The 14,335-nt window shown below is 47.3% G+C and overlaps 1 protein-coding gene and 1 long non-coding RNA gene across 3 annotated transcripts in view; one reads left to right on the top strand and one right to left on the bottom strand.

Moving 5' to 3' along the window:
- Nucleotides 1-14,335, top strand: part of CLSTN2 (calsyntenin 2) — a 398,662-nt gene that overhangs the window by 251,413 nt on the left and 132,914 nt on the right. For both annotated transcript variants that reach the window (XM_042998727.1, XM_042998728.1), the window contains 2 exons: nt 8,524-8,719; nt 9,457-9,665. In XM_042998727.1, coding sequence (XP_042854661.1) covers nt 8,524-8,719; nt 9,457-9,665 — 405 coding nt within the window. The remainder of the gene's footprint in view (nt 1-8,523; nt 8,720-9,456; nt 9,666-14,335) is intronic.
- On the bottom strand, nt 3,093-5,003 carry LOC122241985. The gene is made up of 4 exons (XR_006222114.1): nt 4,966-5,003; nt 3,790-3,844; nt 3,610-3,662; nt 3,093-3,175 (listed from the first exon to the last, which is right to left on the bottom strand). It is a non-coding gene; the product is annotated as an uncharacterized LOC122241985 (long non-coding RNA).

Genomic DNA, 14,335 nt, shown 5'->3' with positions numbered 1-14,335 from the left:
TTTTCTTTTGCTCAATACTAAGTAGACAGAAAGCTATAAATGGTGACGCCTCCCCTCCCCCTGACTTTGGTGTCTCAGAGAAATAAGGTACGCTGCCAATATGCATTTAGCTACTTGCAGGCTGGAAGCAGGATTTATTATTATCGCAATAAGAAAAAGCAGGTAGACCTTTATACTTCACACGGTGCTTTCACGTTTAGTGTGTCGTGGCAGCCTCTTGGCACTTTCAGGATTAGGCATGGTTCATCCTCAGTTATATGAAGAGGGATTTAGGAACCAGCCAAGGTCACACAGCTGAGAAGAACAGAGCCGGGGACCCCAAACAAGGCCATCTTCCCACCACCCAGACGCACGAAGGACCAGCAGAAGTGACGATCCATTGAACCTTCCCCTTTAACTTTCTACTTGGGGATATTTTAAGTTTTCATCTGGAGCAAGAGGGCTTAAAATCAACCCTTTCTTTTTTAAAGTATAGATTTATCTCTGAATTCAGCCCTGATCGGATATTCTGGACGTGATGGCCTCTTGATGTGATTGGCATTTGTCCTTTCCCATTTTATTATACTTAAAGTCACTGCAGATGGCTCCAGCTAGAGGTGTAGGGTACACTTTCAAAAGCACACCCTCCCAGCCCTCTGGCAGCGTGGTCAGGGTTCACTGCTTGCCGAGCGTGCCTGCTGGAGGCCACAGCCTGCCGTGGAAAGGAGGTGGCATCATCCCCATCTGGAGGCACCTCACCACTCTGGAGAAGAAGCCTTTACAAGCTCTATCATTTTCCACAGGTCTGGGGCCATGAAACTGAGCTGGCGTTAGCTCCAACAGAAGACTGGCTACATGCTTGGGGTACAGTGTTTCTCAAGGGGGGCACCATAGCCATTTTGGGTAACATGGTTCTCAGAGCTGACTATTTAGCACCTTTGACTCTTGCACAATAAAGGCCATTAACAACCTCCAGCCACCGAGACAAGCAAAATCAGACAGACAAAGCCAACCTACCTCACAAACTCTCCCCGTGAAGCAGTACAGGGCCTGGATGAGACTTTGGGGACACAGGATATAGTCATTGACCAGGGATGTTCAGGAAAGCAGGTGTGTGTAAGCTGTGGCTGACAGGTGCCAGGTATTTCAAGGACCAGACTGTTCTTGAATGATTCAAAATATTTCTGCTGATGAAATGATCTCCACATTCAGCCCCTTCAGCTCTCAAACATGAACAGGGAATTTGCCAGAAGTGTGTGATTTTTCTTCAGTATAATGGCAGTGATAAGGGTTAACACGTATATAGTACTTAACTTCATATCAGGCACTATTAAGTGTTTTGTATGTATTAACTCATTTAATCCACCCAACAACCAAAATTGCTGAGGTGACTATTACTAATATCGTCTCATTTTATAGATGAAGAAACAGGCACAGAGAGGTCGGTGACTTGCTCAGGGTCACACAGGTGGTTAACCAGACAGGTAGGGTTCGAGTCCAGCGTCTTTGGCTCCAAGAGCCATCAAGTTCTGCCTAGCTGCACCCTCTACAAAACCTTCGATTGCAAGATACAAAGCACGTTGTGTTGCTCTGAGATTCTGAGTTCTCTGAGAGGTGACAGGTTGTGTTTTTAAGCATCAGGAATGGGATATGGAATCATGATCTGGGTGGAAAGCGTAGTTGGTAAATTATAAGAATGGTAATTCTCAAGCTTTCTGGTCTCGGGACCCCTTTACACTCTTAAACAATATTAAGGACCCCCAACAGCTTTTGTCTTGTGGGTTTGTGTCTATTAATATTTACTATATAAGAAATTAAAACTGAGAAACTTCCAAGTCCTTATCTATTAATTCACTTAAAAATAACAATAATAAATTCATTACATGTTAACATAAATAACATAGTTTGACTATATTTTCCAAAACAAAATAAGTTAGTGAGAAGAGTGGTATTGTTGTTTACATTTTTTGCAATCTCTTCAATGTGTAGCCTACTGGAAGACAGCGAGATCCTCGTATCTGCACTTGCCTTCAGTCTGCTGAAATACATTTGTTTAGGTGAAGTATGCAAGCAGAAAAAAATATAGCCTCGCCCAGGTATGTAGCTGGAAAAGGGAGGAAATTTTAAAAATCTTTTCGGATAATTGTAGATATTCTTCTCGGATACAACACCAGAACTTCATAAGTAATAGTTTCTTAAAGGTTCGTTATAATAAGGAATCTGAAATCGCATCAAGGAACTTACCGTATACTGACCACTACATTAAAATGCACTCGCTCTTTTTAAATTTTTTTTTTCAACGTTTATTTTTGAGACAGAGAGAGACAGAGCATGAACGGGGGAGGGGCAGAGAGAGAGGGAGACACAGAATCGGAAGCAGGCTCCAGGCTCTGAGCCATCAGCCCAGAGCCTGACGCGAGGCTCAAACTCACGGACCGAGAGATGGTGACCTGAGCTGAAGTCAGACGCTTAACCGACTGAGCCACCCGGGCACCCCTGCACTCGCTCTTTGAATGGCTGTTTTACCCATAACACGACTGTGCAATACTACACACTGATCGTTTGGAAGACAGTGATTCACTGGCAAGTAGATCTTTCAAAACCCGATGTATTTCATTCTACAATATCACACAGTCACCCTCATTAATACCACTAACCATCTCATCAGAAAAATATTAATATATTGGTAAATGGTTAAAACTTAATGTGGCAGACACAAGTTTTCCAAATTAAAAGCTCTCATTTTGTCACTGGTGACAAATCCTACCAGTTCTTTTCTTTGGAGTGACAGGCTCACTTTTAAAACAATGTCCGCCACACCCTCCAATTTGAATAAACATAGTTTGTCTAACAATCATTCTTCCAAGTCAAAAAGGCATTCCATGAAAAAAGGTCCTAGTTCAGCTCCCACTCAACTCACACAAATGCTTTTCTTAGAGCATACTTTGCTGTGCAAGGTCCTTTACGTATACTTTCCATTTTGTTCCACAGAATATTAAAAAGATGTGTACTCAAGAACTGAGATTTAACTAAATCAATATTTACTGCATTATTCAAGTCATTGTGTTTTTTTCCAAAAAAGTTTATTATTTTGAGAGAGAGAGAGAGAGAGAGAGAGAGAATCCTATGCAGGCTCCTCTGTGGTGTCAGTGCAGATCCCGATACTGGGTTCCATCTCACGAAGTCAGATCATGACCTGAGCCAAAATCAAGAGTCAGATGCTTAACCCAATGAACCCCTCGGGTGCCCCTCAAGTCATTCTTAGGTGAAATTGGCTTTTTTTTTTTTTTTTTTTTTTTTACTTTTTTTACTCCAACTCTATGTGGTAAAGAACTCAGCCAGGTCTACTTAAGGCACAGCACGTTTGTTCACTGTTGCTTTTGTACCATCAGTACAAGTTATCACCATAGTGAAAAAGTCAAATAATGCATTAATGTCAGTAGAGAGCTAATTTTGACTTTGTGGACCCGGCGGAAGGGGTATCGGGGATCCCAGGGGCCCACAGATCGCACTTGGAGAACCGGTATCCTAGAATGTCACACTGGCCCAGTGATAGGCAACAAGAAAGAACAAAGAAGGTGCTGGAGTTAGAATCAGAGGGTCTAAATCCGTCCTTGATCTGGTCCTTACTATCACAGTGGCTTTGGGTGAACTAGTTGATCTCTCTGAGACTGTTTCCGCATCTGAAAAATGGAATCAACACAACCTGCTGTTCAAGGGTATTCAAGGTTAGGATCAAAATATATTCTAAAAATCTGTTTCATTCCCCCATTCATGCATCAATTTCATTCATTTGCCCCAGACTCTTACGGGAGGACTTGAGCAGCAGCTCCAGCAGTGTCTGCTGAGGTGTTGCGAGGGTGCACTACAGGAGGAGAAGGTACCTGTGAGGCAGACAGGGGTGCGGAGAGGCGAGAGCCTCATGCCCCACCCCACCCCACCCCCCCAGCCCTACAGGGGCCCATCTTCCAGCCTGGCCTTTCAAAGGGGCCTTTGGGGAAGTCGAGTTCAGCGTCTTCGGGCCACAGTCAGGGCGGGTCACACCCAGAGGCCTGGCAGCCTAGTGCTGCCAGCCTCACTTCCCCACAGCGCCCACTGCTGGCTGGCGTGCGTATCCATCACTGCGCTACTCTCCTACCCATGAAAGCATATTAGAAAGCCACTTTTTAGAAGTGACATGTTTACATGGACACCCCCACTTATCATCACCATTACAGACCCTTTATGCACATTGCCCCCCTCCCCGACTGCAGTTCTTTATTAGTAATAACACATTCCAGTGGTAGACCTCACAAAAGATGGAGGCAGCCCAGTGAGTCACATCCCAGCACCCGAGCCCGCAATTTTAAATATCCTTCCGCCTTCACGCTCCATCCCGGGACCTTCCTTCTACAGATCCTCTCTCAATTTGTGGTCTCTTAATTTGCTACTCGACGCCGTTGTAAGTAAAGACAGATTAGAATGCTAAATTATGGGCATGAATTTTACCATTCATCTATATACTATGCAATGCCAGTTTCAAATGCAAATATAAGAGCAGTTAACTGCTGTGCAGAGTCTCCGAAAATTACAGAATTCACATTTCATAGCTCACGTATGCCTATGTATTCAATTCTTTACCAGAGCATTGTAAATGCCACACAAACACAAACGGCGCTCAACTGTGTTTATTTTGCTTCTTGATGTGCACACATTTTATCCACGCTCTCTACCCTCGGTTTACTGGTAGGAAGGGCAGCCCCAAACAAAAGGAACTGCAGGGTGTCCTAGCTTTCCTCCTCTCTGCCGTCTTCAGCCTAAGTGTTTGACTACTACAGGGAAGTACCATGAGTAGGAAAAGACAAGACAGAGTTCTTTGGTTGGTCATGTTTCTTAAAACATCCCTGCCTGCCTTCTGCATTCAAATCAATTTTGGTTCGAACAGGAAAGGTACCTCTCGGGATTGTCCGCTGCCTGCTTTCTCAGTCCTAGACACCATACGCTTACCTTCACACTGCGTCCGCTGAACTCCCACACAGTGTAAGGGCACTGAGTTTCTGTGCTCACTGGGTATCCTGAGCGCTAGAAGTAAATGGGGCAGACCGAACAATGGATCATTGTCTCCTCTGCTCCCGGACTTGCTGCATTGTCCCATCAGACTTCAGGTACAAAACACAAGTTCAAAGATAAAATGATTAAGAATTCAAGATGGCAACAACAGAGGTTTAAACCAAGCTCAGGGTCCTCTTAAGCATGGAGTGCCATGTGGCTCTCAGGTCACATGCCCGTGAAGCTGGCCCTGCCCCAGTGCCTGTGCTCCTGCCACCCTGGCCCCTGCAGGCCTGGTGGCCTCAAGATGTCCTTTCCCGCCGAAAGGCCCCCAGGGCATCTGCCCCTCTGCCTGAAACTCAGTTTCCTCCCTCCTGGCCTGGGCATGTCCCTCCTTCTCCTCCTGGGATCTCAGCTCAGCTGTCACATCCTTAGGTAGTGCCCCCTGCCCGGCAGACAGGTCAGAACTGTCTTAGTACCATGGAGCTCTCCTTCAATCACGCATCATGATCACTGTTCTTTATTTAGGGATGTCATCATCGGATTGCTTATTGTCCCCCCCACTGAACTGCCAGCAGCATATATGCTAGGACTGGGTTTGGTTTTGCTCATCCAAGTTTCACCAGTGCTGGGCACGTAGTCCCTAATCAATACCTACAAGGTGAATGAATGGATAAAAAACTGAATGCGTGTTTTTGCAACAGGAGCACAAGTATCAGATGAAGAGGTGGGATGAGGGCTGCATGAATTCTAGCTTCTGTTCGAAAGAGGCTAAATCTTGTCTCATACTGAGCTGGTGAGAAATACGTGAGCATCACATACCCTTGTTTCCTTGCTGTCTCCTCTGGGTAATGAGTGCTCAAGGATTGGCCGTCCTTGTGTTATAAGGGATCCAAGTGCTTTCCTTTGTGTCTCTGGTGCCACAGGCAAGTTCCTGGTGCTTGCTTGGCTCTCCGAAAGTTCTGGTCCATTGAACTGAACTGAGCTGGACTTGGATGAAATGTGTGGCCCCGAAGCTTCCTATGTCTCTCCCTCCCCTGTGTCTCCTTTTCCTCTGTCCTCTCCTTCCCTCTTGTTAAGGATTTCTGAGTCTCGAGAACCATTTTAGTTGTGATCAAATGTTTCCAACAGAAAATGACCTCATTTATTTTCAGTTTAACTCGACTCTTCAAAGAAAAATGGTCTGATTGGTCCTATAATCATGCAGTGGTTGGGCACTCCAGAGACTGCCCCAGAGCCAGGTTGGGCACATTCGCTGGTAATATTCCCACGTTGGCCTTGATCTTGGGAATCATAAGGCAGGCACTTCAGAAGTTCATGCATTCAACAACAGCCAACTCAAAGCAGAAATTAAACTCGAGAACCAGATGAAACCTACCCTTCCGCCCTGAGGGCTGCAGGTTTAACCCTGTCCAAGAGGCAGTACAGTGTCACCCCCGACCCTGAACAACAGTGACAGAGTGCGAATCGGCCCTCTTGGTGGGTCCCAGTCTGCAACCTGTCTGTCTTGTCCATGATTCCACACCTACATCTGAGAAATGGCCAGGAGGGGGTGTAGTGAAAATGGAGTGCTCATAATGAAATTGAGGATCGATGAAATAATAAAAAATAAAAGCCTACAGGTAAGATTGGTATTGATTGACCATCTCAGAAAACATTGTTAGTAAGAGATCAGGGCATGCTTCCTATATGTAAAATGGGGGATTTCTCTCCAGAGTGAGACCTGAATGGGAATATAGAATGCTACCGGAAGCAATCCTCAGTGCAGTGCCCTTGAAATTACGGGGCTGCTTATGAGTGGTGCGGTGGAGGGGAAAGGGCCCGGCTCAGGGGTCAGCCAGCCATACCTGGGGTTTACACTGTCTTCAGCTCTGTGACCTGGAGCAAGTAATAACCTCTCTGATTCTGATTCTCTTCCTCCTCCTCCTCTTCCTCTTTCTCCTCCTCTAACTCCTCCTCCTCCTTGTTCTTAATTTGACATATCGGCATAAAGCACCTGCCTCCAGGTTTGCTATGAAGATTGAATAAGGTCACCCAGGTGGAGATCCGGAGCTCGGCACTAGGTACAGAGCAGGCATGCAGTCATGTTACCCCTTCTCCCCACAGCATCAGGAGACTGTTCCTCTCTGGAACAGCTAGCCAGGGCCTGGACTAGAGGCAAGAAAACACCTGATTGCCTCCAGAATGAGGACCCCCTTAAATTGTGCACACTAGACACCTCACCCCGGTGCCAACAGTGTTGGGACGCATCAGAGTAGATGCCCTCCTCCAACACCATCTCCCAGGCCATTTTCTAGGTGACACAACTGAGACCCACAGTCATCATAATTCAACTACAGCAGTGAGTCAAAGTGGAAAACCTAGAACGTGACTCAAAGCCTCCAAGTCTGTGGGAGGTTCCAAGTCTGTGTTTTACCCCCAGCAGCCTAGAGATGAATTCTTTGCTGCCCGTGTCGTGTGATGTTTACCACCCCCCCTCCCTTGAACCATGAGTGGTATTTCTGGACATCTACACACTGTCTCCCTGACAAGTCAGGAAGAGAATGTGTCTCAAGTTTTCAGTATTTCACAAGGCACTTACTACACGGCTTACTTGCAGTCGGGGTTCAAGAAATAAATATCCATCAATTGAGAAAAAGAAGATGTTTTCATGGCCTCATAATTTTAATGCAGAGAAATAGTTATAATACACATTAACCCAGCTGAGGGGGAGAAATGCATTAATTTCACAACATGTTCAGCTCTTTAAGAAGTTAGCTTTTCAGGCTCCACGGGGCTTCTGGAACTCAGACTCACGCCTGCTGTTTTGAGAGAAAATTGCACCTGATTGGTGCCCCTCTCCCGCCAGGGAAGTGGTGGGTGGAGAGACTTAATGGAGGCTGGAGGGGTGGGAAGCTGGCTGCAGCACCATGGGGCGTTTAAGCCAGGAGGAAAGGACAGAGCAGAGCTGCTCACATTTAGTGAGCAGACAAATACCTCACCAGGGAACCTGGTTTAAAAAAAAAAAAAAAACACACAACAGCCTGTAATCTGATTCAGGAGTCCAGGTCAGGCCTGGGAGTCTGTATTTTCAGAGTTCCCCAGCAATGCTCACGCTGGTGGTTCAAGGGACAAACAATTATGCAAGCTTTGGCCTTTTTCTCCTTCCTCTACAGCCATTTATCTTTAGGCTGTGGGCAAAATCCTTGTTCTCACACCAGGCGAGGGCAAGCGGGAAAGCAGCAAACTAGGACAGTCACCAGCCCCCACCCCCACCCCCGCAACCGTGACTCCCCTCCTTTCTGCCGGATACACTTGATGGGTGACATTTCCGTGTGTGAAACGCTTCAATTTTACCATCCATGAAATGAGCATGTTGATCTGGGTCTCTGGAGGCCTCTTTTTCCAGTGTGACAATTCTTTGTGTGGAGGAAATGGCCTGGAGGTTTTGGGTTTGCAAATCTGGCCCAAGAGAAGCTCTGTCTTCCGTCTGGCAATTCTCAGGATCCCCATTCACTGTCTTCCATCCTTCTGCAGGGGAAATTTGCGCGTTCAAGATCCACGGCCAGGAGCTGCCCTTTGAGGCCGTGGTGCTCAACAAGACGTCGGGAGAGGGCCGGCTGCGTGCCAAGAGTCCCATCGACTGTGAGCTACAGAAAGAGTACACGTTCATCATCCAGGCCTACGACTGTGGTGCAGGGCCCCGGGAGACGGCCTGGAAGAAGTCGCACAAGTGAGTGGCCGGAGAGGGATCCCTGCACCCCTACCCCCCACCCCACTTCCCTCCCACCCTTCGGGACCACACCCTGCTCTTCAGGTCTGTATACCCAGCGGTCATACCATGGCTCTTCCGCCAGCTCCCCGGGCCCCTGCAGGCATCAGCACAGGCGGAGTCCTCCACCTGCAATACTCTGCCCCTGTGCCTCCCTTGAAAATATTCCCCTTCTGCCATCAGGACTGTGTTCAAGTGTCACTTCTTCCGGGAAGCCTTCCCTGAGCCAGCCCATCCCTGCGGAGCTGGTTGGGACCTTGTTCTGGGTTTCTGCCATGCCACACGCATATCTCTGTCCTGGCACTTTTTAGTTTGGGTTGTAGCTCTCTCCCATTTGGAGTTTGATTCTGAACCTAACTCAGAGAGTGGTTAAATTCTTTCTGAAAGGAAGAGTGAATGAACAGAGGAAGAGGAATAGATAAAGGAAAGGGGAGGCCGTCTAGAAGGAATCATTGCTTAAAGCTGGGTAACAGGGAAGGCCAGAGAAGGGGCGGATTCATCTCCAAAGCAGGGCATTGACAGAAGCGTCTCCTGTGGGAGGGTGGACAGAACACTCAGACAACAACCATCCTGACTGGCTATGGTTTCTCTGCTCCTTCGGCCCTGGGACCGACCAGAGTCAGTGCCCACGGGAGGTATGGGAGGGCAGTGTCATTCTCCCTTTACTGCCATCTCTTCCTTCTGGTGTGTGGTCCCAGGGCCGTGGTCCATATCCAGGTGAAGGACGTCAATGAGTTTGCTCCCACCTTCAAAGAGCCAGCCTACAAGGCGGTGGTGACAGAGGGCAAGATCTATGACAGCATCCTACAGGTGGAGGCCGTGGACGAGGACTGCTCCCCTCAGTACAGCCAGATTTGCAACTATGAGATCGTCACAACTGACGTGCCTTTTGCCATTGACAGAAATGGTGAGTGTCCTGAGAGGGCCCCCCTGGGGGGAAGGGCAGGGAAACAAGTCCACCACCCTCTCTCTGAAGGCCAAGTGAGGGCTCTGAACATCCATGGCAGGTAATGACTCCCTTGCCGTCCGTGACCTAGGCTCTGTAACCCAGAACTCAGCCCTGCACTAGAGTGGATGTCCTTAGATTATTAGCACAACCAGGTCGAAGATACCCCCCAGATACCTCAGAAACCTGCTCAGTGAGTACAGCCCCTAGAACTCATAATGCCACACATCTGGATATTTAAGACAGGATGGCTTTCTGGTAGAATTTTCCATGCCGTCAACTCAGCCATACCTGAGTCCCTTTCCTGCACCATAAGTTGTGGCACTACCCCCCGCCCCAGCCGTCTGCTTCCTGTTCCCAGGAAAAAAGAAAAAAATGCTAAAAGAGAAGATGGAGATTTTTGGAAACACCTTCTGAGCTTAGATTCATTTAAGAATCTTTTATATTCTTGCCAATGTCCTTTGAGAATTTCTACTATAGTGACAACAATGAAAGGATGAAACCTCCCACCACACCCCAATCCCAAACTGAATTTACCGAACTGAAAACAGTCCTATAAAGCCCTTTGTGCATTTCCCCATCACCATTCGCAAAACACTTGTAGTGTAAACACCTCAGCCAGAGGCCCAGTCAACTCCGCCCACATTAAATGCAATTTTCAATAACTCCATGTTAATCAGATGATAATTATTTGCCAAGTGTATTATTTGATAGCATGAGTGTGTGCTTATAGGTATATTATCCCCACTCTGTTTCGAATAGGATCATAGAGTACTGCACAAAGATGCAAAAGTTACAAAACCTGAAGTTCCTCTACCCTGTGAATTATTTCCTGAGTGCCAGGCATAGAGCTGGGAACTGGGAATGAAGTGGGAGTCGAACTCAAAACCGACTCGGGCCTGCCATCCAGTGGAGCTTACCATCCAATGGAAAGAAAGTCGAAATGAAAACTAGAAAGTCAGGTGGCACCAAGGGTGAGATTGGTGCATAAAGCATGCCGTGAGCCAGAATTAGGCAGTGGATTAACTGTGAGCCTCCCGGTAGCCGACACCTAGAGGGAAGTACCATCAGTGACCTGCTTGCCAGTATTCAGTGCTTCCCGTGCTCCTTGACATTGAGATGGGGGAGAAACATGTCCTGGGACCTGGTCTTCTGCATCCTGAGAACTGCAGCAGGTTCCACAGCGGATGGGAGCCAACAAGACACCCTCATCCCTGATCTCCAGTGGTTTGTGATCTGCCTTGGGAGATGAAATCAGCATTCTTATAACAGACAAAGATAAGGCAGTTTCCTTATAAAATGATAAACCACGTGGGAATGTTAGAAACCAGCACATTGCAAGATGCTCACTGTGTGGAACACAAGATCAGTGCCTCAGTGCACAAGAAAGTAAAAGAGAAAATACTGGACTTGAGTTAAAGATTGGTTCAGGACTAAGAAGTAGGTAATTTCAATTAGTAGGGTCTGTCAGAACTATTTCCTGATGGCTTTTCCTACAAGCCCTGTGAGGCGGCTGGCTTGTCCCTACCACACAGATGTATGTCTCACACACATCAAATACACGCACATGCACACACCACCCTATGAAATATACAACAATTGGTTTGTATTTTTCTGTTCCCCTATGATCAGCTGCGTGGTCTCTGTCCACAAAAGCTTTGGAACTTGGGGGGCGATGAGTCCTTGGTGAAGAGCGTGACCAGACAAGCGGAGATATCTGTGATGAGTGGTCAGGCTCCACTTGACTTCCTTCCTTAGTTCTGGAAAGCCACAGCCCAATGAGAGTGGAGATGCAAATCCTTTCATCTGAGGGTAAACTGCCCCAGTCATGAAGATAATTACTCACCTTGATGAGCCATTTCGCTAACATATGCCAATTTATTTCCCTAGCTGTCTCATTAAAAGTGAGTAATGGTCTTTTGCCAAGCCTCTGCCTCCAACGTTGGTTTACAACAGAAGATGAAGAGGAGAGTGGGCACTCCCAGGGAGTGTGGGCCCCCGACAGCGAGGTTTACAAAAGCGGTTCTCCAAGTAATGAAGGCAGGACCCAGGGACAGACACAGAAGCGGCAGCTCCCCATTCTAATGAGTTTCCCAATTGGCCCTTATCCATCATTTCTCCCAGCGACCTTCCCGTCTCCTTGAAGGAGTTCTTTGTATGAACATCAGAGAAAGTACTGCTGAGTTCAGGGTCCACTCATTGAAACCGCATGACGGCAGGTAGATGGGTCCTGGCTCCTCCAACTTGCCAAGCTCTTTGCTTGTTGGTGAAGGAAGGGGAACGGGGCAGCAGCGAAGATCGAAGACATTCCATGGATTCAGCCTGGGCTGTCTTAACCCAAAACTCAGCCTTTTTCTACTAGAGGTCTTTGGCCTCCCCACCTTGAATTCCTTCCCCATGAAATCATGGCGGGAACCATCCCTGCCCCCTTGTGGGGTTGTGAGGCCTCAGGGAGGCTGTGCCCTAGGGGTGATGTTCACAGGGTACCTGGCACCTAGGGAATGCTCCATTCATGGTGCCATGATTATTAGATGTTTACCTGGGTGGTTGGGACATAAAGCTTCTTCACTACCCACCCCACCCCCACACCCCATAGATTTCCAGGCTGAAATTATAAGCAGGTAACTGAGTCACCACTCCCTCTTAGGAAGTTCTGGATCCACTTCCGATGGCTTCTTGTTTCCCATCTCCTGGCACTTGGTTGGTCTCTTTGAGGTCAGTAGGGACCAAATCCTTATTTCCGTTGAACAGATGGAAAAACTGAGTCCTAAAGTATTAAGAGCTTGCATAACAGCACCTGTGACCCCGGTGGCAGAGTTGGGACTGGAGCCCAGATCACCTGAGCATGGGCCTCTCTGCCTTTCCACCAGTCATGTGATCACACTCCTCAGTGATATTTGACAGGAATGCTTGGCTATGGTATTTAAGTTCAAAACTACAAAGTTGCATCTTAGTCCTACATCCATTACATGTGTGAGTGTGTGTGTGTGGGGGGGGGGGGGGAGAGAGACAGAGAGAGACAGAGAGAGACAGAGAGAGACAGAGAGAGAGATCTTTGATAAGTTACTTAACCCTTGCCTCAGATCCTCCCCGGTAAAATGGGAATTAAATCCCGTGCCCAATGCCATGCCCATGTGAGAGGCTGGGTGCATTGCCAAGAGGGGGCTCGCCAGCGTGTCTGCACAAACCACGCTCTCAGCCACACTTGGGAATGGCCAGAAGGAGAAGCAGGGGTCTCCACGACACGACACCACTTGGCAGACTTTTCTCCTTTTCCAGCAGTTCCGTGGTCGGTCCCCAGGCAGCCTCTCCTGGGCAACAGGGCTGCCCTGGTGAGTCAGGAGACTCCGCCTCCTCTGGGCCAAGTGTGCCCTACAGTTGGCTTATTTGAAAGTAAATGCAAACATTTCTTTTCCATCTGAATAGAAAAGTCACCCTTGCCCCTTGTGCAGGAAATTCGGAAAGCATAGAAAAGTACAAGAAGGAAATAAATCACCTGTAATCCCACTAAAGATAGCCATTATTGATGTTCTACCAGTACTTTTTGTGTGGGGTTTTTTCTAGCAAAAGTAAGGTTACACTCGCCTTGTTTTTCTTTACCCTGCTGTGTTCACTTAACATTCGATAGTATGGATTTTTTCCACCCTTAAAAATGCTTCATAATTACCACGTTCAGTGCTAAAAACATTCTATCTGGTGCACAGACTCTTTTACCTAGCTCTTGCCTTACTATCAGACATCCAGTTTATTATTTTTCACTGTGGGAAATAATGCTTAGATGAACATATTTGCACCTGTATGTGTAATTTTTATCATTTTCCCGGAATCAATTTCTTAGATGTGGAATTGCATGCCCCAAAGGTATGAACAATTGCAAAGTGACTGGCCTGTATAACTTTCCAAAAGGGTCATTCCGATTTTTTAAATGTTTATTTGCTTATTTTGGGGAAAGAGACAGAGAGAGGATGAGCAGGGGAGGGGCAGAGAGAGAGGGAGACACAGAATCCAAAGCAGGCTGCAGGCTCTCAGCTGTCCACACAGAGCCTGATGCAGGGCTGGAACCCATGAACCTTGAGATCATGACCTGAGCCAAAGTGAGATGCTTAACTGACTGAGCCACCCAGGCGCCCCAGGGGCTATTGTGATTTAAATTCCACTGAAAGGAGGCTGCAGGCCAGTGTGCTTGGCTCCTGGCACCTCCACCAGCCTCAGTTTGAAAAAAAAAGAACACCTTCACTAATATGCATGGTACATACTAACTGTTCTTTGAGAATTAGCTTCCCCAGGTTCATTTGGAGCAGAGAAATGGGCCCAGGAACCCCTAGTCACCTGGGCTAGCTAGGAACTCAGGTCTCCTTCTTAGGCACTGCTGGGAGAAATCATTCAAATATGGAAAGAAGAATACAATTGTAACAGAAGCAAAATGAGTGACTTTTTGAGCTTCCAAAAGTTTTTAAGTATGTGTCTTATCCACATAGGACCCTCCCCAACACAATTGGTCACCACATTATACACTCATTTTTGACCTAAGGCTTCAAATTCCGGGCTCTGAAACCCATTCTCCCATGTGTGAGGCCGGCGGTAGCGGAGAAAATACATTTGTTTCTCAGACAGTTTCATTAGGACTTGCT

This window comes from Panthera tigris, chromosome C2, assembly GCF_018350195.1.
Source record: "Panthera tigris isolate Pti1 chromosome C2, P.tigris_Pti1_mat1.1, whole genome shotgun sequence".
In the NCBI taxonomy this organism is placed as follows: domain Eukaryota; kingdom Metazoa; phylum Chordata; class Mammalia; order Carnivora; family Felidae; genus Panthera; species Panthera tigris.
The sequence above is the reverse complement of the archived record's forward strand: the minus strand, read 5'-3'. Positions and strand labels throughout refer to the sequence as shown.